Source organism: Thalia democratica, chromosome 6, assembly GCF_965202585.1.
Source record: "Thalia democratica chromosome 6, ktThaDemo2.hap1.1, whole genome shotgun sequence".
NCBI lineage: Eukaryota > Metazoa > Chordata > Thaliacea > Salpida > Salpidae > Thalia > Thalia democratica.
The window spans coordinates 23,029,451-23,057,269 of NC_139170.1; the positions used below are offsets into that span (position 1 = coordinate 23,029,451).

The following is a 27,819-nucleotide window of genomic DNA, read 5'->3' on the forward strand; positions in this document are numbered from 1 at the left end:
AATTTATGTAAATAATTTTTAGACGTTTTTTGAATTATTTTTAAAGTTTGTAGTTATAACATAAAGTAGTATGTAGTTACTCATATCGTCCCAGTATATTTTAATTAAAAGAAGAGTTTTTCAAAAATTAAGCTCACTCAAAAAACTCATGAGTGCATTATACAAATAATTATGAAAAAAGTGATGGAAAATAAATTGTTTTTTGAGTCTTAAGTTATTAGCTCATGGACCAGAATTAAAAAAAAACATTAAGGATTAGACAAAATAAAATACCATCTTGAAATAAAGATAGAAGTCTAAACAGCTAAAATTTTATAAATTCATCTCACAATTTACGATTTTACCAAACACTACCAATTAAAACCTTAAAAAAAAAAATTTCCGAAAATGAATTGCATTTAAACTATACTTTTTTTAAGGTTTTACATGAAAAAAAACACAATAGTGTAAGTTTGGTATTATAATAAAATTTAAACTATACTTATTGCTTCTGTTGTTAAAGTTGTGAGTCATAACTTCTTTTTATAAAAAATCAGGGAGATGTTGAGGAAGATGAAATGGTTCCTGACAGAGAGGAAGATATCAAACCAAGATTTCATAGATCTAAAATTCACAAAAACCAAGATCAGGTAACTTGTCTGTTTTTTTTTTCTTAAAAATAATATTATTTTTCAGTTTTTATATTTAATTAAGCTCTAGACAACAGTTAATAAATTCCTTGATTTAAATTTTAATGCTATTCAAGTTTTAAAAATATGGTTTTTTAGCTTGGTTGAACTTAGATCAAAAGTTCACCCTTTTGTGGTAGAAAGTAAATACCATGTACAATTGAAAAATAACTAAGCAAATAGATAGTAGTAAAATTTTACAAAAAATAGGAAATTTACATGAATAATAAGGTTAGACATACATAACTCCTAAAATTTTTCTAGATCATTTACTTTCTGCAATTTTGTAAAAACACATTACGAGCAGTATCTGTACAAAATTTATTCCTTTTCTAGTCAGAAAATAAAAAATCTTCGACTTTTTTCAATTTTCATCAGTTTCTTAACATGGTATTAAATAAGTATACTTATTTAGTATTTTAGTTATCAAACTTATCAAACTGTTTAAGTTTTATATTTTTAATGATATTTTATGTGGTTATAGTTTGAAAATTTATTAGTTTTCGCAATTTTTCTGTTTAAGAACTTTAATTATGTCCAGTTAACTCAGTCTTATTTATATTTAGTTATAGACCCTCGTAAATTTAGTGTTTTTTGTATAAAATAAGATAAAAACAATAAGTTCATTAAGCTATGTTCAGTAAAGTTAATTAAGTTGTTTAATTTTTTTTTACTCTATCTAGGTGATGAAAAAGTATTTATTTAGTTTTATTATATGTTATACCATGAGTAAAAACAAGAAATTTAACAGCTTTTAAAAAGTATTGACAAAAGTAGTGGTGATTTCGGGCAGAATTTTGGAATAAGAGCAGTTAGCAAAAAAGCTGATTTGGCTGCTGGAGTTAGTTGTATTTTAATGAACACAAGTACTATGAATAAATGTTATAAAAATAAAATATTTCTCGGAATAAAACTATTATTCAAAAATTAGAAGTTGAGACAAGTATTAGTTGATTTTTTACAGAGAAAAAAAGTTTACAGTTAACAAATAAATATTAGCAAATATAATATAATATTCTACCAGTAATTCAGATAATAAGAGTAATAAGTTCGGTTTTATTTTAAGAGCTAAGCTTTAAGTTTAGAAAGAAGTTTTGTTGTAATAAAAAAAAAATTGAACTATTAATAAAATATATTAATATTTAGTATTACAGTTGCTAGCTACTGTTAAGTTTTACTTTTAATTTTAAAACTGCTTTAGACATTGTTTAAGTTTAATTTATAAAAGTTAGAAATTAATTTATTTACTTCTTAACAAAACAAAATATCAACAGTTTAGTTAATAAATTTTTGCTTTAACTTATACAATATACATTTAAAAAATAAATTTTCTAATTAAAATAAAATTTATATGAGTAAATCATGATCTACTATTAGGATGGAGCTGACGAATCTGATGAAGATGACGATGATGGAGATGAAACTGTTTCCGACTGGAATTTAAGTATGTTAACTTTGATATTGTTTAATTTTTTAGATTACTGTTTGATACTTATTGATTAAGATATTTATTAAAGCATATCAATAAAGTATATTTATATAGATATTTATTAAAGTTATTATGATTAATATTTTAGTTTTTTATTAATGTTGAAAATTTCTTAATTGTTAACGATACAGGGAAGTGTTCCGCAGCAGCACTAGATCTGCTTGCAAATGTTTTTCATGATGAAATCCTCACTTACGTTTTAAAATGTCTCGATGAGTTATTGTTCAAAGGTTCTTGGTTAGAAAAGGAATCTGGCATACTTGTTTTAGGAGCCATTGCTGAAGGTAACCATTTTAGTAGTAGGACGATTATATAATAATTCAAAATGCAATCCTGTAAGAAAAAAATATGTAACACATAAACAGTAAAGCTGCTAATTAAGCTGTAGGTAAAAATGCTTAAAACTAAACGTCTAGTTTTCTCTCAGAAAATTGACTAACTTTATGCTTAAAAACAAATGAAAACTTTTTAGTTACATTAAATAATAATTTTTAAAACTAAAAATTTTTAAAACTAAAAATTATTGTATCATAACTTTAAGTATAGATTAGTGAATCAATACAAGAAGTTATTGTGTCCTAAAACTTTATATTTTTAAAAGAAAATAAAAAATGTTCTTTGACTTTGTTTTGAAACAATAATTTTAATTCAGTGATATTAACCTTTAACATTAGTAAATATAAAAAAAGAAAGTTTTAAAATTAAACTAGTCAATAAATATTATATAGTGCAATGCCAGACATTTAAAGTTTAACTTAGCTTGTTGTTTTTCTTGCGTTTTTCGACTAGGCAAGAACTGTTTACGTAAATGAATTTCTAAGTAACTTTTAGCTAGAGTAAAAGTTTTAATTTTTTATCTTGTATTGATTTGTTTTACACTAAGTTTTAAACAGTATTTCTAAATTAATAAAGATAAGATAAATATAAAAACTACACTTTTTATACTCATTTTTTCTTAGTTTAAATTTATTTACAATTTTACATTCATACTTAAAAATAGATTTATATATAAGTTGAACTAATTAAAAATTTTATTATTACTTATAATGTGTATTACAGTTAAGATTAGTTTTAACTATTATGAAAACTATAAATGTGTTAAATTTAAGCCGTTAAAACATTTATATCATTGTTTATATTTTATTTTTTCAGGTTGCATGGGCGGTATGTTGCAGCATTTACCTAACATTGTACCTTACCTTACTGAGGCTTTAAACAGCCCTAAAGCACTTGTCAGGTCTATTACTTGCTGGAGTCTTTCTAGGTAATAGTTTTATAAGTTAAAAAGTTCTTAATAACTATTTTTTTAAAACTTTTTGACTAATGCTGCTATAAAGTGTTTTAACAATTATAAATAAAGTATTGTGATAGTATTGAATAAGATTATAATTTTGTTTAAATTTATTATGTTTGTGTTTCTTATTACAGTATATGTCAATATGTTATTACCATATAATAATTCAATAAGTATAAACAGTTTTAATTTCATTTTCAACGAAACATTAAACTTACGTTACTGTTTATAAAATCAATCTTTGTTTATTGAAATTTTATTCCATTTTTTTTAGATACCAATATATATTTTTGTAAGAAAAATATTTATTTAAATTCTGAAACACTACAAGGATCGAAAGTAAACAAGTTTAAGTTTAATGAAAACCTTAACTTTTTTAAGAATATTTTTTTAAGTTAAATGTTTCAATTTGCAAAATTATATAAAAAGTTCTGCAGGGTCCCTTGACAGAAACCTTGACATATAATATTTACTTTATAAACGGAAAGCTTTTTGGTGTATTATATTATTAAACTTATCAGTTTTAATCGGTTTTTAAACAAAATTAACTTTTATCATCTGCTTCTATTTTAGTTTTATTTTAACATGTTGAGGGTATTTTTAAAAATCATATCTTTGAAAAAAATCTGCCAAATAAGTATGTAAAACATGTTCAGTAAATTAACTATTATTTACTAAAAAGTCCTTTGTACAGGGTTGCCACTTTACCTGGAAACCTGGAATTCAACAATTTAGGCAAAAATAACCTGGAAAAACCTGGAATTTTAAAATTTTCACATTTTCAGTAGTAAAATTTGATTTGATTCAAAAAATCTATCATATAAATAATTTTTTTTTGTCCTCATCAATTTTTTTTTCATTAAAAAAACATATTTAAAGTAGCTTTGAATAGCTTTTAAATTATCTTTTCACTGTTTTTATACTATTTAACACAGTTTCTTACCTTAGACTTAACTTTAAACTAAAAATAGACCGAAAAATTTGTACTTTTAAAAACCTGGAAGAAATTTAGAAAACCTGGAAAAATTTTGAAAAAACAGTGGCAACCCTGTCTGTAAAAAGTTTTAGAACTTATTTTTTATTAGTTGTTTTTTATAAAAGTTGTATTTAATTTTGTTCTGACTAATTTAATACTGTTGTCATTTTTCAGCTATTTGTAGAATTGAGGTTTTAAGGTAAGCCTTAGAATTAATAAAGTATCGTGATATGTTTCAATTTTAGGTCTCATGTTGCCACTGAACATAAAAAAGTAACTATTTTCAATAGAGAAATAAAAAATACTTAGTAAAAAATATTTAACAATATTTAATGTCTAATGAAAAATTTTGTTGAACAAAAAGGTGCATAACATAATTTATATTTTTTAAACTGTAATTTGTATTATTCTAGTCTAACTTAAAGTTTCATAGCCACTTAAAATTTTAAAACAATATTCGCCGATGTAAAAGGAGGTTTAATAGTTTCTTTTAGTTTTATGTAATAGTTTGGAAGTCTTGGTTTGTTGAAAACAAAATCAAGTTTAGAAAATTTTAAACTGAGGAAACTATAGCAAATTACAAAATTATTAGGATATACGGTAAACAATTGAATTTTAAAAAGTACAGGAGGAACAAAATAGCTTAGATTTTAGAAAAATGCCCAAGGTATTGATTTAGCAAAGTACTTTCTTAAAACACTATATTAATTTATCAACAAGTTTCTGTATACATAAAGTGTCACACATGTTGGACCCTGGTACTTAGTGCGTAGTTTTACGACTTTCAGTATATAGTACCTTCAAACGTTTGTATAAAAAATATTTTTGTTAGGCTAAAATGTAGTTTAATGCTTAAAGAAAATTTAAATTAATACTTTAATACATCGGGAAAATAGAAAAAGTTAGTAATAAACATGTTTGTTTCTTAAGAAAGTAATAAAAACAATTTATCGAAATAAAAAGTTCCTTAAAACTTTAAGTATAAAAATGTTAAACAGAATTTTTTTTTTTGATTATTTCCACAGTCCAAATAAAATCTTATTTTATTACTTGGTCAAAACAACTTATAAATAAAGATAGATCTATTATTGTCATTTTTTCATACAGTTTAAGTTTTAAGCAAAATTTTAATAAGCTGCTTACTTTACATATCTTGTTGCCTGTTTATTAATCTTAATTTTTTCCTATTTCCTGTAAAAAGAAGTAGCTGATTATGTTAAACTTTCAAATTACATAAAGAATAAAATGTGATACAACTTATGCGTAAAGAATCTAAACTAGATAAATATTTCTAGACCTGTACTTTAAATAGATTTATGCAAATTATATATTATATTTGCGACCGGTTTCGATGGCAAAAAATTGCGACCTTTTCAAGCAAAAATAAAATATTAAACTTCATATAACAATGTTAGTTATTTGTACTGTTATTTAAAAACTTATTTTTGCGTGAAAAATATCATCAAAAACTAAAATGTTGCATATTCGAAAATTCAAGCATGTCAGAGTATAATTAGGTAAAACTGGTACTAGTTTTTAAAAACGAATTGAATTAATTTAAATATAATAAGTTAGAGAAAAAACTAAAAAACTGAATTCATAGCTTTAAAAAATAATATTTATACCTTGAAATTTATCTAAATGAAATTAAGAATTGTCTAAAATTGTGATTCTAAGCCAAGAGTCAACAAAACATTAATAAAACTCAAAGTCGCTGAAGATTTTGAGTTTTTGCCACCGAAACCGGTCGCGAATAAGATATATAATTTGCATTAATCTATTTAAATAAGCTTTTTAGTTTTTACATCCCAGAAAATTGAGCATTCTTTTTTAGTTAAGGCAAATAACTATAAAGACATGTACTTTAAGTATTATTAAGTGAACATTTTTTTTGTTTTAGTATATTTATTAAATATTTAATTCAAGATAAAATCTATTATTATAAAAAATAGAGAGTTTAACTTTTTTTATGTAGAAATGCGAAGCTTTGTGGCAGCGTAGGTACACATTATGTTACTCTAATAAAAGTTTAAAGCTAGAAGCATTGTTGATTAAGTCCATAAAAATTAAAATTACTAAATAAGATAATTTAGTTGGTTCAAAATTTTCATATGGAACTGTTTTTTTTAATAAATTAAAACGTACAAAAACATACAAAACATAAATTAAAACTATTTAAAAAGAGGTTTTTAGCTTAAGGTACCTTAAATATGACACCCAAAAGCTAATAGGCAGGAGTTTGTTAAGTACTTAGAGATATTACAAAACTTACATGAGGCAGTATAATTTGTTTTTCAAATAATTCCGTTATAAAACAATGTTTCATTCTATAAGATATCTTCATTTACAATTTAATTCTTATTATCTAAGAATTGAGTTCTTAAAGAAAATAACTGTATTAATCCCTTTGTAGCCAAGTTTAGAACTCAAATTGTTGTTAAATCCAAAATTATACAATAAAACTTTATATCTGTAATATACAAAACTTTTATCAATAGATTTTGATAAACAAATGTTTCTTAGGTATGCACATTGGATAGTAAGTCAATCACAGCAAAATGGTCATGACTTGTATTTGAAACCTCTTATGCAAGGTCTTCTTAAACGAATTCTTGACGGAAACAAAAAAGTTCAAGAAGCTGCCTGCAGGTCAGTCTGTTGAAACTTTATAACATAATTATATATTTATTTAAATTTCATGTAGGACTAAAATTTTTACTACAAAAGTTTTCATTTAAAAACAATTATTTTTTGTTCGAGTTAAGTTTTGTGATATAATTCTTCATGAAAAATAATTATAAAATTATAGTTAAGTTGCTATTTAAGTTTAGCAGACTATTATAGGAGTTAAGTAATTATAGTGTAAAAAATGACTGAAAATAAGAGTTGCAACAAATAAGAGAGTTTTGAAATTATTTAAAAAATGTTTTTTATAATGCTGCTTAGAATATGATCAGTTTAAATGTTTGTTTTTACTATACTTTGGTTATTATTAAGTTAAGGTGGCCGAGTTTTAGTGCAGTCAAGTGAATCTCTTACTAAATGTAAGGAAAAAGTATATAAATACTGATTGTTATTTAGTTTCACTTTTTTTTTGTTTAATTTGGATTTTCACAGTGCTTTTGCCACTTTGGAAGAAGAAGCCTGTACGGAGCTTGTACCTTATCTTGAGTTTATTTTACAAACATTAGTGTTTGCGTTCAAAAAGTACCAACACAAAAATCTACTTATACTTTATGATGCTATAGGTAAGTTAGGTTTGATTAATATAAATTATTTCTGGGTTTTTATACACACAGTTAAAGCAAATATTTAGATAATTTAAATTTATATGATATATTATAAAAAATGTATAGTTCGAATATATTAGTACAGCTCTTAGATTTGTTGGTTCTAAGTTTAAAAGAGTTTTTGTTCATACGTAAATTTTGTTACGTTAACTATGTTTTTGGCTAAAGTGTTTCTTTTTTATTCTAGCTCAAATTCATAAAAAATGAAATTTTGATATTATTGCTCAGTCTTATTTTTTGTTAATTTTTAGCTAGTTATATTTTAACTAATTTAGCAGTATAACAACATTTTTGATTTATTTTGACATATTAGAGTGTTTTGAAGTTAATAAAAAAAGTTACAAACGAAATAATTGAGATTAAATAGGTTTAGGTATATAATAAAAATAAAACAATAATATTAAATAATTTAACATAATGGAATATTGAAATATGGATTTAGATGTTGGCAAACGCAAAGTTTGCATATCTGAAACCTTTCATGAAGTAATAGTAAAAAAGACTTGGTAAAAAGTCTAAGTAATATCTTTTCATTATTACTAACTTGGGCTTATACTTTGCTAAAAGAAAATCAACTGAGTTTGGTGATCTATTTAGTGTTTACTACAAATATTTTACTTAGTTATTCATCCAAATTTTTGAAACACGTATAATGGGTTTTTAAACAAAATTATAAATTCAGCTCGTTTTTTGAAAATGAATGTTTTAAAGAATAAGTTTTTGTTGTAGAGTTTTGTATATGAATTTTGCATTATTTATTATTTTGACGATATTTAAATAAGAATTTTGTGTTTAAATTTACCTCAGTTAAAACCTTTTATACAGTCTTATTCAAAAGCTAACAGCTAATGCACTGCACAGTGAGCTTTAAGCCGTAATTGACGTTTTTGTCGAAAATTAAGCTAAGAGTTATATTGTTGTATAGAACTGGGTTTCTTTTTTTTCAAAACTGGTTTTGTTTCTATTTTAAGTATTTTAGAAGTTATGTAAGTTTAAATGCGGCCAATTTTTATAATTTTCTGTTCCAAAATTCTTCAAATTGATTCTTAAGTTTTCGCCAAAATAAAAGCTTGCAACAACTACACAAAAATATTTATAATTACAGTGGTTATTCACTTATCCGGACACGTTGGGCAAGATTTTTCTGTAAACATGTCCGGATAACCAAAATTCTAGATAAGTACAAAATTTAACTTTTTCATACAATAATAAAACTGCTGCATATAATGCAATCCATAATAAAAGTGTTATGGTAAAAACAAATACAGTGAGTAATATATAATAAAATGATGAATAATAAAAGCTAAATTTTAGATTAATTAATTTATCTTATTTTCTCGCATCTCGCAACTCGTTTTATTTTTTAAAACTCTTGTAAATTTCTAAAACCTGGTATGTTAAGTGTGTCAAAGTTATATAACTTTTAGAAAAAAGTATATAGTCATGTACCTCATCTTAAACAAAAAGTGTTCGAATTTACAACTTTTGTAGTATTGTTTGAATTAAAAATCAAACATAAAATAGCTGTTAAACATTCATTTTCTAAAAAACTCAGAATTTAATTACATATAAAAAAACTTTGAAAGTTTATTAAAAAAACTAAAAGTTATGTTTTAAATAACATTGTTTTGAAAATTTTTAAACTGACGTACTTTACATGCAAAGGTTTTTGATAACTAAACTAGTTTTAAACAAAGATAGAATGTTATCTTTAGTAGTATTACTACGTCATATTAATAAAAAAATTTGTAGAATATATTGAATCACTTATAATTTTCTTACAGCATGAAAGCTTAAATATTTCTCTCATACAAAAATGTTAGTATTTAATATTAAAATTTTTTTGAATTTTATTCTGGCCGAAACTTTCTGGATAAGTGAGCGTCCGGATAAATAGTCTGGATAAGTGAATAAGCACTATATTATTTAAAGTTAATATAGGTTGTTTTTGATGTCAAAGTAATTTATGGGATTTTTTTTTCAAAAACTTCGGTGTGTTTTCAGAGCAATTTAAGGTTATGTTGAGGGTCATATACCTCCAAAAGCCACGAGAAAACCTCATCTTAATTCTTCTCAGTATAGAGTACAAATAATAGATAAGAATACAAAAAAAAAACATAAATCCTGAGTTTGTTGCTTAAAAAATTTTAAAGGTCTTTGCAAGCAATATTTTAGAGACTTGTTACATTTAATTGAAAAAAGTTCTTAACGATTGAGTTTTCAAACAACTTATCATTTAACTTATCTTATTATTCGATTATATCCAACACTATGTTTTAGAAAAAAAAAAGATTTGTATAAAAAAAGTAATTCAGATTTTTTGGTTAACATCTGTATATCAATTTTTACCGAAATTTGTGAAGATTTTTTTTTTTTCGTGTTTTGAACTAAAGATAGCAAAAAGTAGTTGTATTTTAACTTATAAAACTTCTGAAGCAAAGAGAAACAAAATAACTTTTTAAAACAAGAAATACAACTCTATCTAAGTATGTATAACACCTTGTTTCATTTCTATCACTAATTATGTTATTTTGTTCAATTGCCGCTCGACCCCTCCCCTTTTCAGGCAAGTGTGATAATAAAAGAATTACATATAAAAGTCCAATATATAATGAACAGTGATAAATATTGTAAAGAATCTGAATAGATACTTTTAAGGATTTTTATAGATACAAGTTTTTGTCAAAGCTTATGAATATATTTAACTAAAAAATTTCAAGTTCATCTATAAACTTGTTTACGTTTTCTGATTATACCTATTTGTTTGTTTAATATCAATGAGTTACAATTGTCTTTTATTTGGTTTAAAATGTAATAAATCAAAGTAATTTTTTACTGTAGTTTGAACTAAAAACATAAAAAAATTTTTAAAATAAAACTTTAATAAAAGTTAAACTTTATTAGGAACTTTTAAGAAATTATTTGATTTGAAGAACTAAATATATACTTTTACGAGCAGTTTTAAAGATTGTGATTGTAATTTGCATTTAACCATAACAACAATTTTCACAGTACTTTTTTTTAACTCGCATATGTTTCTCTGTGCAGGGTTGCCAATTTACCTGGAAACCTGGAAAAACCTAGAATTTGACAATTTAGGCAAAAAAATCTTGAATTTTAAACAATTTTTACATGTTAAGTAGAAAAGTTTTGATTTGACACAAAAAATCGACCATATAGGTAATTTTTTTTTGTCATGAAATATTTTTTTTTTAATAAAAAACACATTTGAAGTAGCTTCAGTATCTTTTCAATACTTTTATACTGTATGACACAGTTCCTTACCTTAAACTTAACTTTAAACTAAGAATAGACGCAAAAGTGTGTACTTATAAAAAACTGGAAATTTTTTGAAAAAACGAGTGGCAACCGTGTCTGTGTCAAATAATTAACACAGTTCCACTGAGTTCTGTAAAAAATAAGTACTGCAACAAAGAATAGAAGATAAAGAAGTGAATATGTGTATTTACTAAAACATAAGCCACTATAAGCCTATATAACTATAGAAAGTTTTATGTTGATTATTTAATATTATTAAACAAATTTTTGATTGTAATGATTCTCAATACATGTTTATTATTTATAACTTTATAAGTTGTGCATATAGTTGTTATTATACCCCCAAGAAACTTGTTTCGATAAAATCTGTATTACCAAACTATTAGTTGTTTTGTAAAATATTTAATATAAATATCAAAGTCTTACAATTGTAGTAAACAATAAAAACTACATTACTAAACTAGTTGTCATGATTTAGGGACTCTTGCTGATTCAGTTGGTGTCTATTTAAACAAAAAAGAGTTCATTGAACTTTTGATGCCTCCATTAATTGCAAAGTGGAATCAACTTCGTGATGAAGATAAAGACCTTTTTCCGTTGCTTGAGGTTTTAAACTTTGTATATATTATTTAAAATGATGTTAAAAGTAAAAGTACAATTCTCAATCTAATATTCAGGATTGCCAAAAAACCTGAAATTTGTCATTTTGGTCTAAATAACTTTTTTAACAATGAATTTTTAACAATTTTAACGTGTTCAGTAGTAAAATTTCTATTTGAAACAATTAATCTATCATATATATAAATTTTTTGTCACCATCAAAAAATTTTTTAATTAAAAAACACATTTAAAGTAGCTTTACAGTATCATTTTAATGTTTTTATACTTTTTAACACAGTTTCTTACCTTAAAATTAACTTTAGGCTAAAAATAGACCCAAAAATGCGTACTTTTAAAAACCTGGATAAAATTTTGAAAATCTGGAGAAAAAATGCTAAAAACACTTGGCAACCCTGAATATTAGAGAGCTTATTTAATTTTACTTTATTTAACAAGAAATACTTTGATGAGCCTTTTTTATGCGAAACATGGCTAACTTTGTGCTTGTTGTTCAATAGAATTTTTAATATTTTAATATAAAGGTCTTTACTCTTTATAGTGTGTCTTGACAGATATTTATTACCTATAACTGACTAGCTATGTTTTTTCAAACATGTTTTTTTGATGTTATTTTTAAAGGTTTTATTAATAATAAATTACTTATTTGGAGTACAAAATTTAAATAGAAAATATCGACAAATGCATTGAATTTTTATTAAAGTTAAAACTTTTTCAAAACACGCTTTTCAACTACTATTGTGTTTAACTAAGCTATAGAATATATTATTAACAATTATCAAAGCTTGAAAATAGTTACGTCATTATTAGTTTAAATTAAATATGAGAAATAAATACTTTTAGATAAGAATTTGGTAAAATTAAGTAAACAAGACTTTTTAAGCTTAAGTAAGTAAATATAAATTTTAGGTGGAAAAAGAATATTACAATAAAGTGTATACATACAAGTTTCAAAATTGTATAAACGTAAATAATAATAATAACAAGGCTATGAAAACGTTTAAAGTAAAGTAAAATTATTGGAATTTAGCTAATGTACTTATTTAAAAAGGAATAAAGCTATATAATTAAAGAATTAAAAATTCAGAACAATTACACTAAAACATACTTACGCAACTAAAAAATAGTATTTAAGTGAACTAAATAAAGAATATTAAAAAAAAAAACTGTAACAGTTTATACAAGTTAGTATTGTAACCAAACTTTTGTTTATAAAGGTTTTTAGGCTTAAAGGTTTTTATAAAAAGAGATTATAAAACACATAAATGATATATGTTACGTCCTTTAGTTAAACTTGTCAATTTGTTGTCATTATGATGTTAGTAGCATTCCGGGTAGTTTAGTAAGTGATCTCCAATTGCCGAAGGACTTTTGGTAGGTTTATAACCATTATTGGCTATCCAGTTTCTGATGGATTTTGATACATGCTGATCCATTTTCATATGAAATCTCTAAGAAGTTCTCCCGATGTATACACTGTCACAGTGAAACTTAAATTGATAGATAATATTATTCTTTTCAGGATTGGTAGTAACATCTTTAAATATTTCATCTAAAAGTTTTCTAGTGAACTGACTAATTCGAAGATTAACTGCTTTAGATGTACGATTGATTGTGTGTTTTACTTAGTTTTCCAGGAACTTGGTTTCATTACCTAAATAGGGAAGAATTATTTACACTAGGCGCTTTTTTGGGTCTTGTTTTGTAGGACTAGTGAGAAGGGATCAGCATGTATCAAAATCCATCAGAAACTGGATGGCCAATAATGGTTATAAACCTACCAAAAGTCCTTCGGCAATTGGAGATCACTTACTAAACTACCCGGAATGCTACTAACATCATAATGACAACAAATTGACAAGTTTAACTAAAGGACGTAACATATATCATTTATGTGTTTTATAATCTCTTTTTATAAAAACCTTTAAGCCTAAAAACCTTTATAAACAAAAGTTTGGTTACAATACTAACTTGTATAAACTGTTATAGTATTTATAAATTTATTTTGATTTTAATATTCTTTACTTAGTTTACTTTAAATACTATTTTTTAGAGATGCGTAAGTATGTTTTAGTGTAATTGTTCTGTATTTTTAATTCTCTGATACTATAGCATTATTCCTTTTAAATAAGTACATTAGCTAAATTCCGATAATTGTATTTTACTTCAAACGTTTAAATAGCCTTTTTATTATTATTATTTACGTTTAAACAATTTTAAAACTTGTATGTATATACTTTATTGTAATATCCTTATACCATCTTAAGTTTCTATTTTTATTCTTATGTTTAAAAAGTCTTGTTAATTTTACCAAATTCTTATCTAAAAGTAATTATCTCATTTATTTCATTTAAGCACATTATAACGTATCTATTATCAGGGTAGCTGTCTAAATTGCGCGAGCGTACGAATTTGCACGAGGGTACAAAATTGCACGAAAACACAAAATTGCACGAAGATACTTTTGCACCAAGACTAATTTGCGCGAGAGCAAAAAATTGCACGAAGACACTTTTGCACGAGGGTATATTTTTGCACGAGCAGACAATTTTGAACGCAGATACTTTTGTACAAAGGGTCATTTTTGCACGAGTGACAATTTAGCACGGAGGGTCAGTTTTGCACGGATTTTGTTTCCTTCCCAGGGACGGGTCAAAATTGCGCGTAGACATTTTTGCACGAGGGGACAAAATTGCACGAGAAGACTCTTTTGCACGAATAAGTTTATATAATATTTAAAATACTAAAAGAATCAGAATTAAAAAATTTAATAACTAGATAATAGAAAAATAGGAAAAAAAATTATATAATATTAAAATAAACAAAAAATTTGAATTATGTATATAATTTAATAACTAAATAATAAAAAACTAAAATTAAAAAAGTAAGTAAAAAACTGTAAGTAAAAAAACAAATCAATTAATAACAAAAAAAAATATTAAGTAAAAAATAACATATCAAATAATAATAAAAAAATAATAACTAAAAAAAAAAGTTGTATATATAATATTTTTAAGAAAAAAAGTTACTTTCAAGTAAAAATTAAAGACTAAATGTTACTTAGATTAAAATAAAAAGTTAAAAAAGTCAGAATTTAAAAAATCAAATAACTAAACCATAAATGAATTTTTGAAAAAAAAAAAATAAATTTAAAAATTAATAAATTAAATAATAAATACCTTAAGTAAATTTCCAAAATTAATAAAAAAAAGTCAAAATAAATAAAATAAATAATTAAGTAAATTTAAAAGAAATAATTATACTTAAAAAAGTCAAAATGAACAAACTAAATAATAAACAAAAATCAATCAAAAAAAAATGGTATAAATAAAAATAAAAACTAGATTATAAAATTAGATTTTAACCGTTTTTAAAGTATAATTATAAAAAAGAGTTTTGTTTATATTAATAAATTTATTTTGTTAAAAATATAAATTAATTAATTGTAGCTGTTATATTATTTTGTTTGTTTCGTTTTAGTCAAAAGCTTGTATCTCCTTTTTCTTCTAAAAACGTAAGAAGAAAATTGCTTCTGACAGTGCTTTTTCGCAAGTCTGGGTTAGATAAAGAGAAAAAACTGAACAGGAGAAACTTAAGATCTAATTAGAGTAAAACGCGTGCAAATAAAGATGTAACTTAGATAAAGTTTAGATTAGACAAATAAAAAATAATGATATATAGATTATGTTTAAAACTTTTATATAAAACAAAAAAAAATTAAGTAAAATTTATGGAAGTACACAGCCGTAACAGAACTTTCTGTACAATGCACAATAAAAATTTCATCAGACGGATTTTCTCCTTTCTAAATTTATTTAATTGTCTCACTATTTCGCATGCTCGTATTTTTCTGTGCAAAAGTATCTTCGTGCAATTTTGTCCCCTCGTGCAATTTTGTACGCTCGTGAAATTTTAACACCTACCCATGTAAATATTATTTATATATTTTTATTTTTAATCTTGTTTTATTTCATATTGAAGTTTACATCAATACATGTTTATTCTTTAATAAGGGATATTTTTATAAATTAAATTTCTAGTTTTATTTTTATTGAAAACATTTTAAATTTATATTAGTTTTTAAACATAATAGTTTAGTTTCAACTAAAAAATAAAAAATATATATATAATAAATAAAATTAATATAAACCTAATTAAATTAAAATTAATTACACTTATACATGCTTATTTTTTTAAATAAAATATGTAGGTTTTAATATTTTTTATTTAGTTATTTTAAGTTAGTATTTTTTTGTGCAAAATTGATTCTCCGTGCAAAACTGTCTATCGTGCAAAATTGACCTTCCGTGAAAAATTGTAACTCGTGCAAAATTGACCTTCCGTGCAAAATAGTCTTAGTGCAATTTTGTCTCCTCGTGCAATTTTGTGCCCGCGTGCAAACTAGTCTTCGTGCAAAAATATCTTCGTGCATTTTTGTACACTCGTGCAATTTTGTACTCCTGCAATTTTGTCTTCGCGCAATTTAGACCCGTTCCCCTATTATCAAGCTTTGATAAATGTTAATATTATATTCTATAGCAGGGGTCGGCAGGCGGTTGGTGCTCGCGGGCCAAATTTCAAGTTTCCAAAATCTTCGCGGACCGCAGTTTTAGTTTTAATGACATTTAAATAATCTTTTAGTTTTAGTCACACTAGAGAAAATTTTACTTTTGTTCACTTTATTATTTAAGTGAATTTTAGCTACACATTGTATGCCTATTTAAAGTTTATTGGAATAAAATTTGCTCTGACTAATATACTTAAGTTATAATAAACTATGTACTTTCATAAACGCTCAACAAATTAAACTTATTATTTTTATAATTTTACTTACAACCTAACTCTCTATAAAAACCGTGCTTGAAAAATATTTATGGGTCATTTTTATACATTTTTTAAAATAATAAACCATTTTTCATATTTTTAAAAATATTAACTTTTGAAAATGATTTTTACGCCTTAAATAGTTTGCTCTTTTAAAAAATTCTGTAATTAGTTAACTAAAGAAAATTAATACCTATTTGTATTGTAGAAAAGCTAAAACAACAAATTCTTTAATACAACTAATACTCGAATACTTTAATAAAGTACCTTTCTAGTAATTAATTATTCTTTTACATGGTTGCCACTTTAAAAGCAAAAATATCTGAGTTATATCATACCAGCTTAAGTTTATTAAAAGTTAAAAAGCTGAAAACTTGCTGTTGTTCAAGCTTAAATACCTAACTTTGTTTCATCATTATAAAAAAGTATAGAATATGTAAGTACACATTCTGTAAAATACATTTAATAAACTACACTACAGTCATAAAAACTCTACTGAGAATTAAAAGATTTATTCAAAGTGTTTGAAATAAAAGTTTTACACACCTGAGTTAAAAAAATGTCTTTAACAGGTTTAGCCTAATCTGAGTTTTTAAGTTTTTAAATAAGCTTGTTTTTTTTAATTATTTGAAGTCAGCTTGAATGGACAGTTAAGTTTCTTAAATATTGTTATAAAAAGTATTAAAATTTAGTAAGTAATTAATGACAAAGAAATACTTGTTTTTTATTGAGCATTATAGAAAATGTTTATATTTTCTGAAAATTTAGACTACATAATTATAAACAAAAATAGTTAAAATCACAATAATTTAAAGTTAATCATCCATATGCTTGTTAAAATAAGTTTTTTGTTATTTAATGACTTTCTCATTATATTGTTTGATGGACCGTCACCACCTTATGGTCAAACAAAATAAAATTTGAACTGGTGTTTTTTACTTTTATCGATTATGTAGCATAAAAGACCATTTAAAAGAATGTTAATTTAAAGTTAAAGACATTTCTAAAAAATCAAACTGTAATTGATAAGAAAATTAGTATCCATAGGTAGATAATTCAACAAGAATAATAAAATAACTAATATATAATCTAAAATATTGAGAGAGTTATATTTAGATTAATTTGATTTAATTCATTATTTTTACAAAAAGATAGTATTTTTATTTAATTGTTTACTTTAAACTTACAACTCCAGTGTTTGTCATCAGTAGCAACAGCTCTTCAAAGTGGTTTTTTGCAATACGCGCAGCCCGTCTTTCAACGGTGTGTTAACCTTGTGCAGAACACTCTAGCTCAAAGTATGGTTAGTAAGATTTTTGGTTGAGTTTAACTTGGTAATAAATTGCCTGAGCTTTGTATTCTTTTACTTAAATATTACCTAGGAAGCTATTAAGCAAGTATGTAAAATTTAATAATTGTACTTTTATTAAAACTAGCATTTTTTGTCCTTTAATATATATTTATAGTTAGAAAACATTTCAGTATGGTAAAATACAATTTAAAAAAAGTTTTTATTTTTTTTAAATAACTTAAATTACGTACAACTCATATAATAATAAAATTCAAAACAATCTGACATACAGGCTAAAAATAGAATCTATACTTAATATATAGAAACATTATCATAGTTGAAAAACTTTCAGGTTATATATTTCGGAATTTGTTGAAGTTTAACTAATTATTATTGTTTAATTAAAAAATAATTTTTTAGAACTATCAAAAGAATCCCGAGCATTGTGATGCACCGGATAAAGATTTTATGATAGTCGCCTTGGACTTGCTAAGTGGTCTAGCTGAAGGACTCGGACCAAATATAAAAGGCTTGGTTGAAAATAGTCAAGTTTTCCCTCTTATGTTTCAATCTATGCAGGTTTTAATAAAATTTTAATGATATGTTGTTTAGTATTGTAAAAAGTTTAGTTTAAGAACTTTCCTCGAATTGATATTTAAATACCAGGTGTCGGAATTTTTTTATAAGTAACTAACCAATTTAAAAAAAAAATAGTTGCTCGCTAAGCGAACTGTACAGCAAAATACCTTTAGAGAGCTGTAGTTATTTAAAAACATTGTAGTAATCATTGAAAATATATTATATAAAACCAATAATGAGATAAGATATGCAATATTAAAGCGATAATGCTTACTAACTATCAACTTAAATTCAAATTAAAAGGCTTATTGTAAATTATAATCACGAAAACCGTCCTTTCATTGTTGTAAAAAATATTTTTTAGCTAAAAAGTACTTTTCGTGGGTAGCATTTTAACTACCCCTATTTCATAACACTGAATTTATTGGTAGCAGTACTGCACTCCCAGTGCTTTTTTATTACATAAGGGGAAAAAATTCAACTTTTTATTACCTAAAAGTAAATTATGTTGTTTTAAAATTAATATACTCAGCTTTTGGTAGACGGTGTATTCCAGAGTCTCTAGTGTCCCTTTAAGTGAACTAAGTGTTATTTAAGTATGTTTAGTATTTTTTTTTGTATGTAATCACTTTTTGTTATAAAACTTAAGTAGTAAAAGTTGTAATAAATTGCAACAAACCTTTAAAACAGTCCTTAGACTAATCTCATACCAAGTCGTTATCTGTGTTATATTTGCTAGATAAGTTTTACGTAACAACGTTTAGTAAAGTAAGAGTGTCACCAGATATACCATATCACTTTAATTTAAAATAAAAACTGACAATATCATAATAATAGTATAAGTTTTGTAGTAATTATAACTTCTTTGTGTTCTCTTGCATTAATATTGTAACGTTAAAAAACTGCGTAACGTATTTATTTTATGTCAGCGTTTCCTAAAATATATCACTTAAAGTTAATTTAGCAATATTTTTTTAAATTGTAGATTTAAAAAGTCTGAAATATCATTTTAAAACTAAGCATTTATACATATGTTAAATAAGTAGATACTAAATAATTTTTTTTTTATGAAATAAAATGCGAAAAACTTATAAGCAAGCTTTAATAAATCGTTCTATGATAAAGAAATTGGATACACATTTAAGCTAGTTACTAAAAAAAGTTATTGTTTTAGCAGAGTCAAAAAAATTTGCCACAAAATCATCAAAAGTTTTTTGTTCCTAAGCTAAAACAATTGTTTATTTAAAGGATCCTGTGCCAGAAGTTCGCCAGAGTTCATTTGCATTGCTTGGTGATTTGACGAAGGCCTGTTTCGTTCATGTTAAGCCTTATATTCAAGATTTCATGAGATTGTTAGCTGCAAATCTTAATCCTGAACTAATTTCAGTTTGCAACAACGCAACATGGGCTATTGGTGAAATTTCCATACAGCTTGGTAAATTGTTTCATACTTGTGTTTATTGCTAATAAAGAAATATTTAACTTATAAGTTGTTGTTATAAGATAAATGTATATGCATTTTTAATGACCATTCTAGACTGTTTTTTACAGTAATTATAAAAATATTTAAGAGATATTTGTAGAATGTTTGACATTTCTTTATGACAAACAAAGTCTGAGAAATTATCTAACTGATCAAGTTGTCAAATAATTTTGACAACTTGATCAGTTAGATAATTTCACAGGAATCTAGTTTCATTGATAGACTTGATACAACTTGCTTACAACTTACAAGTCTTAATTATTTTCTTGTTATTATTTGTTATATGCTTTGGTAAGAAGGGTAATTGGTAACGGTTTATATTTAAAATTATTGGTAAAATAGATTAAGAATAGGGGTTTAAGTGTTGTTAATTTACTGCTGTATTATTTCTTATTTGCATAATGTAATGTATAAAAAAAGTTCAAAAACCTTACTGTTGCAGCTGACCCAGATATGTTTTAACAAGTTAACTCATTACATAATTGAGATGTTAATGTATAATTATAAGTTTTTGTAATTAGGCGAAGAGATTCAGCCATATGTGCAAACTTTGATAGGACATTTAGTAGCAATTATTAATCAGTCTCAAACACCCAAGACTTTGCTTGAAAACACAGCCATTACCATTGGTAGGATGGGTATGGTTTGTCCTAAAGATGTCGCTGAATTCCTTCCTCAGTTTGCACGTCCATGGTTAGTTTCACATTTTATTTTTTACGGTTATATAAACTTGTTTTACTTACTATCTTAAATAAATTTAATTGATATTTTAAACATTAAAAACTTAACGTTTTATTAAAAAAAGGTAGTCTTTTCTATTTAAAATTCTAAATACCTATTTTTCAATTTAAAATGTTAATAAACGAGTTTTAATGCAGCTTTCAAAAAAAATATTAAGGAGTTCTAATTTTAAAAATAACAATATAGTTTTATCCGTACAACAGTTAACATATTTTGTATTTTTCTCTTTTTTCACCAAAGTAATGAAAAAAATTCTGAAGTTGAACGGTTTAGGCAAGAATTAATGAGAATAATAAATTTTTTAGATAAAAAATTTAGTATGTTAAGCTGTTTATATTATCGTTTACTGTAAAAAATTAGTTTAGTATTGTAAAAAACAGTAGGATTCTTTATAATTGTGCAAAACTTTAAAAACTGCGGTATATTTGTGATGTTTTGATTTTATTATTTAAGTTCCTAAAAAATGTTTTAAGGTGTACATCTTTAAGAAATATTCGTGATAATGAAGAAAAAGATTCAGCATTTAGAGGCTTTTGTGAAATGATCCATGCTAATCCTAATGGAATAACAGTAGTAAGTTTAATTAAAGTTGTTATGTTTTTGAAAAAAAAAGTTTATCAAAGTTTAATTTTTAGGATTTCATATTTTTCTGTGATGCAGTGGCTTCATGGCAGGAACCTAAACCTGATTTGAAGCAAATATTTCACAGGGTAAGTAATGTTTAGTAAATTTCATGTGTATTATATTTGTTTTAATAATCTAATGCCCAAACTTTTTATCTTCCAGGCCTCATTTCGAACGTAAATATTTTTTTCGGGCCACAAAACCTTCTCCTAAATAGTTTAACTTAATAAAAAACAACAATACATCAAAAAATGCACATGAATAAATTTTGCTTATGTGGTTGTAACATTGTTGTAAAAACTACTGCGTAAATATCATTAAAAACTACTGAAAATTAAAATAGTTATAGTTGAAGTATTAGTTATAATTTTTTTAATTAAGCCATAGAAGTATCAAGAAATTTCCGAATGAGCATTGTGCTTTATATGAGTTGTTAAAGTATGATTTTTTTATGAAGTATAAACATATAGGCATTTGAGATTTATGCCGTTTTGTTAAGATTTTCCTATAGAAGTGTATTGACCTGTATTGAACTTTTTTTTCTTTGTCAGTCAAATCATAGAAAATTAGAAATCCACTAAAAATCTTTCTGGTTTTATAAAGCTGGAAACTTTAAACTTAAGAATAAATTCTAAATATAGTAAGATTACAAGTATTGGAATTAAAATATTGAAATTGAAATTTTTTAGAAAAAAAAGCAAACAAAGAAACGTTGTTTAAAAAAAAAAATAAAATGAAAAAAGCTTTTGAAGAATGATTAAAATGTAAGTAATAGACTCACTAAAAAAATGGAGATCTTACTTTCCACAAGCAACTTATCGAACTGACCATCTATAGTTGGTTATCTTTCAAAAGTTTAAAGGTTGAAAAAAGTTTGGTAGCTATTATCCTATTATATTTCTAATAGCTAAGCTAAAACTTCACAAACTAAAATTCTCTTGTAACAAACGTGATAGTGAACCTTTTACGGTCTAGAATTATTTAGATAATTGAGAGCTACTTCAAAATGTTTAAAAGGATACAATGTAGCCCACGAGTTACAGTTTTGACATAGCTGAGTTAAACTAATTAAGCGACTAAAGTAACAATTTGTTTTTTTAATTTTAGTTAAAGTATTAAATATATTTTTTAAATTTATTTGAGTACTTTCAAGTAAGTCTTTTCAAAAATTGTATCTTACTAAATTAAACTGAATTGAAAATGAAACAAAACTATAATGTACTTAAAACGTAAAAGTTAAAAAACTAAAAATAAGGTAATAACCAAGTGTAAAAATTAAATAAATGCTAATACTAAAGAACTTTGCTGTTTTAATAGAACTTGCTAGATTAAAATCTTACTATAATAAAATCAGCGATAAAAGCTAACAATAAAAATCAAACTACATTTTAAGGACATTATACACAGTAGGTTACTTTTTATATAGTATTTAAATTTTGACCAACTTAAGAGATATAATCAGATTTGCGATAGTTTTACGATATAATCGTGTAGAGAGAAAGTTTAAACATCATTAACTTTTTCGAAAATTAATTTATTTAGATTTTTATTTTCCTTGCATGACCATAAAAAATGCATTGTATCATTTAAAAAATAATTAGTTATATTACTAAAATTAAAGATGAAGTATATAAATTCTTTTTTTAATAAAAATCATATATTTTTAAGAATAGAAGAAAATCATACCATACGATTGTTTATTATCTAGTAAACATTAGACTGACCTAGTTTCAAAAAAAATTCTTGCCTTTTATTGTAGGGAAGTATAAATCAGGGTTTCATAAACTTTTTTTCAAAAGGCCCCTTTTAGAAAAATTAAAAAAGCTATGGCCCCCTCCAACAAGATTTCTCAAAAAACTATCATTAAAACCGTCTATGACCTTTATTTTTTATCTTTGCTCTTCATCATCAACTCTAGAATACCTAGTGTGAGTTTCAATTTATGGCTTTGTGGCTCCCCCTTTTACGGCTTGTGGTCCCTTAAATTTCCTTTTTTTTTCATTGTATATAGTATAAGTTTCAAAATAACCATTAAAAACGCCCAGGACCTTTTTTTGCTCTTCATCATCAACTCCAGAGTATTTATGTATTTTCAAATTATGACCTTATGGCCACCCTGTGGCCCCTTTACTGCTCATGGCCCAGTTTGGGAAACCCTGATATAAATTTTAATAACATAGTATTTTTTTCATCGTTTTGGTTTGCTACTTTCATTTGAAACCTATTGAATTCTTCGACTTTGATCTATTATATCTTATTTTTTTTAGTTCTAAGAAAGCAGTAAATAGAAATTGGTAGCCTAGTGAAAAATCTTTAAACTAAGGCTAATTATAAATGTATAACATTGCTACATATCGTTAGAAAAAAGCATAGTTTAGAAAATCTGATTACTAATTAATTATCTAACTTAGCACCTACTGAATTTGTATGGCAATTGGGTTTTTAATTTTTTAGAATAATACAGATTTATATTTGCCTGCGTCAACTTTTCGGACTTTATCCACAAACGGTCGCTTCAGTACTTCGTACTTAAGCCCGCTTGGTTTGATCACAACAGCGGTTTCTTGCGACTATTCCTGCCTGATGAGTCCTAATAAGGACAAAACCGGTCGTAGGATTGTCTCGGATGCTGTTGTTGTTGATCGTGCGTTGAAGTTCATTTTTTATATTAGAATAATACAGATTGAAAAATTTAGCATATATTTTCAAGTTTATTTAAACAGTTATTTTTTTTTTATTGAACTCATAATTTTATTATTAATTTTTTTGAAACAATAAAAACTCAAAATTAAGTGTTTATATTTAAATTCGATTACCTGACAACTTTATTCATTGCATAATACAATTCTAGTTAGCTTTCTAAATTTCTACGCTTTGTTGCCTCAAATAGCTTGAGTTGCTATATACTTACACTTATCAAAGTTCCTTTAAGGATTTTTTTTTTCAAGTAAAGTTATTAAACATGTGTATTGAAATATTGATGATGCTGTTATATAAGTTTTAAAATTAAGTATATTTAGTTTTACAAAAATAAATTATTTATTACAAAAAGCTTTAATTATAATAATCTGGATTTTTTTGCATTTACTAAAGTTAAGTTTTTTTTAGCTGTTTGAAAGCAGTTAATCAGTAGATGAATAATACTTAACATTTTGAAGATCTCTGTAGTTGAAAGTAAATAGCGCCAGAGGTGCATTAGTGCAATTAAGATTAATTTAGATTTTCCCACAATTTCTGGCTGTTTTTTTGTTAACAAATAATAAACTTGAACAAAACTTTTTTCTATAGATACTACACAGTTTTAAAGACCAAGTAGGCGACGAAACCTGGAGCCAGTTCTGCACCCAGTTTCCACCCCACCTCAGGGAAAGATTGCAAAGAATATACTCTGTTTAATTGAAATACACATCAAAAGCTCTATCATCACCACACGTCTATACAGGCATAGTTATATAGGGAGGGATAGGCTAGGAACTTAAGGAGGGTTAGGATAATTAGGTTATAAATATAGGGTTATTATAGGAATGGGTTAAGCCTTAAACTATAAGAAAATGTGTAAATTTAACTTATGTTTAGGAAATATCTTTGATGTTATTTATGGACTAAAAAATTCTTGATGTATAACTAAGTAAAAATAGTTATGCATTTCTTAACTTGTGAACGATTTTAGTTGTTTTTATTCCTAAGCATTAGATACAAGTTATTTTATTTGTACTTGTATTTATTTTTTAAGGTAAATTTAAAATAACATGTTCACAAATGTAAAAATATAAAGTATACATTTACTTTGCAACTTATGAAAGTATTAAATTTTCCAGAAAGGTAAAAAAAATAATTTACAACAATTAATTTTAAAGAAAGTTTTTATCATTCTAATTTATTAATAATAATAATTTTATCAACACATTTTTTGCAGTAGAAGTAAATAAAACGTTTGCGTAATAATAATGTTTTACAAACAAAAAGTGTTTTTGTCGTTTAGGTTTATAAATTGGGTCTCCGTAGGACAACGTAGTTTAGGGAATTTATCTGCCAACTGCGTTAAGATTTTTGTTATTTTGGTATTAAAATGGTTTGAAACTTTAAATAGTTTTAAATATTTTTTATGCAACTTACCTAAGTTTATTATTAAGGTTGTTTAGGGAAGCGGGTATAGGAATTATTATAGGGATTTATTTTGAATATGCATATTGTGTGGTGATTTATTTTTTCTTCTGTTTATTTAAATGTGAAGTTTAATTTTTTACATGAGCATTTGCTAGGTATATTACTATCTGCTTTGCTAACGTTGTAATTTATTACCAAAATTTATATTGTAGAAAACCTGTTTTATTTTAAGTCGTTTACAATAAAGCTCCAAAACAACTAAAACTTAGTTTAAATAAAAATGTTCATATCTATTACTTGTTTTTTGTTTATATTTAGACCTTCAAACTAACATCATAATATTTTATAAACAACTATTAAATCTTTTAAATAGTTAAATCTTGATCATTTAGACATTATGATAAAATACATTTAATATTGATATATTGACAAACTGCTGCATTATCCACTTGTAAAAAGTTGCATTCCGGTTATAAAGGGGATAAATATAGGTAAAGGATATTGTAAACTACGTGTCCTTAATACAGTATAAAGCAAAAATCTTATAATATAAGAAAATGCGAATGAGATCTTATATATATTTAACACAGGCTAAAACATAACTACATTTAAATTAAATAACGGGGTTGCGTAAATACCTGGAATTTTTAAGAACAATCTCTAAAGAACCTGGAAATAAATATAAACCAATTTTACATGTAAAATAAAAACTTTTGATTATATACAAAAATTCTATCATACTTAGCATTTTTTGTATCATTTAAACTTATATTTTTTATAAAACACATCTAAAGTGGCATTACAGTATATTTTCAATATTTTTGTACTATTTAGGAGTTTTCACCTTAAAGTTATATTACAAATGTACAAGCAACTTATACTTTTTAAAAATTTGAACAAGTTTAGAAAACCTGAAAAAAAAATTCAAAAAAAATCCTTGGCAACCCTTGAAATAAACACTACATTAAAAACAGGTTATACTAAAACTCTATACCATATTAGAATACAAACACAAAAATTAACGAAAACCTTTTATGACTTTTTAATGAATCTTAAATGTTACCGTAAATAACACTGAATGCAAGTTTCGAACAGATGTCTGTAAGAAAGTGTTTTTTCGTTCGTTATTTATTATTTTAAGAAGAACTTGTATCTGTTGACCAATCTTAAAGACGCAACTAAAAGGTAGACGTATCTTTCGCACGTAGGGTGTGGTTGGTCTGATGGACCAGGTTGGCTACGGCGCGAAGAGTGTGGGTCAACACCCCTTTTATTGATTCCTCTGTCAATGTTTCGCTGGCTACAGCGAGTTTCGGGGTTGTTGACCTTGTCTAAAGTATGATGTATGTCCTCTTTAGAGAACATACTATCCTTTTTGGTGGGCTTGGCTCTATTACTCATTATGCTATACCCACTATATACCATATAATAGTTAGGTATGGCCCACTAGTTATTTAATTAAATTTAGATATTTTAGATATTTAGATTAATCAAATTTGGTTTGTAAATTTCAGAGATTATTAAGAGCACCAAAAAGCAGCTTGCTTCTTAACTAATTATCCACAACAAAGCTTATTTATTCAATTTTGTATAACCAATTTACAGATAATTTCAATATAATGATCTATTAACACCAAAGTTTAGTTATTTAAATTTATGCAAAATCAAAAGCACAATTAACTACAATTTTATTTTATCAACAGCAGAGTTTATTCAAATTTATGCAAACCACAGTAAAATTAACTTCAATTTAACTAATTTAGAAATTTCGATTTAAGAGACGGAACTAGAAAATAATAGATTAATGACAATACTCACAATTTAGCACATAGGAAGTTCAGCTTGAGCTTTTACAAAACAAATCATTTAAAACTAAAGGCGGCAAAGTTAACAAATTAATAAAAAACCCCTAATTAGAGAAAACTCTTTTGCTAAATTTAATTTTTAGCCAGAGGCGTTACATTTTCCCCTCTTATTAAACATTTTTAGAATTTTAACTTAGGTTTTTTAGATAAATATTAGTTTTAAGGTGTTAAACGTTTGTTAAACTGAAAAAAACTTTAAATATAGTCCAGGTGAAAACCATTATACACTAAAGCACTCAACTTAGAGATATATAAGCATGCAACATAAGTTTATAACTTTCTTTTTGTAATTTACATGTAATAAACAGAAATAATATTTTAAGAGATACTTATGATCATCAACTTTATGTGCTAAAACGTACTTGCATATAACAACATTTTTGAGCTAATTCAAAATCTGGATTTAAACACTCTACTAGCTATTTTTAAAGTAAAATTAAAACTATAAGTATTTAAATGTAGTAAATGCTTAAGACACTTTTTAAGTGTGGTAAAAATGCTTTTTTTACAAAATAAAAAAGAAATTCTAAAGAAATTGTAAAGAAAAGACTTTTTTAAAATATAAATTTACAAGTTCCTAATTACAATCATGAGTCAAAAGCTTGTTTAAAAGTCAGTGTTTACCGTTCATGATGATGATTCCTTACTCTTACACTGGAGGTTGAGGCTCGGCCTCTTCTTACTCGCCTTC

General features: G+C 25.0%; 1 protein-coding gene across 1 annotated transcript in view; it reads left to right on the top strand.

Moving 5' to 3' along the window:
* Positions 1-25,556, top strand: part of LOC145839471 (transportin-1-like) — a 36,439-nt gene extending 10,883 nt beyond the window's left edge. Inside the window, exons 10-23 of the mRNA XM_082947039.1 lie at positions 537-629; positions 2,046-2,112; positions 2,289-2,441; positions 3,310-3,421; positions 6,951-7,076; positions 7,545-7,675; positions 11,475-11,602; positions 17,634-17,741; positions 18,150-18,308; positions 19,557-19,743; positions 20,313-20,484; positions 21,006-21,105; positions 21,168-21,242; positions 24,445-25,556. Coding sequence (XP_082803165.1) covers positions 537-629; positions 2,046-2,112; positions 2,289-2,441; positions 3,310-3,421; positions 6,951-7,076; positions 7,545-7,675; positions 11,475-11,602; positions 17,634-17,741; positions 18,150-18,308; positions 19,557-19,743; positions 20,313-20,484; positions 21,006-21,105; positions 21,168-21,242; positions 24,445-24,552 — 1,719 coding nt within the window. The 3' untranslated portion in view covers positions 24,553-25,556. The remainder of the gene's footprint in view (positions 1-536; positions 630-2,045; positions 2,113-2,288; positions 2,442-3,309; positions 3,422-6,950; positions 7,077-7,544; positions 7,676-11,474; positions 11,603-17,633; positions 17,742-18,149; positions 18,309-19,556; positions 19,744-20,312; positions 20,485-21,005; positions 21,106-21,167; positions 21,243-24,444) is intronic.
* The last annotated feature ends 2,263 nt before the right edge of the window (positions 25,557-27,819 follow it).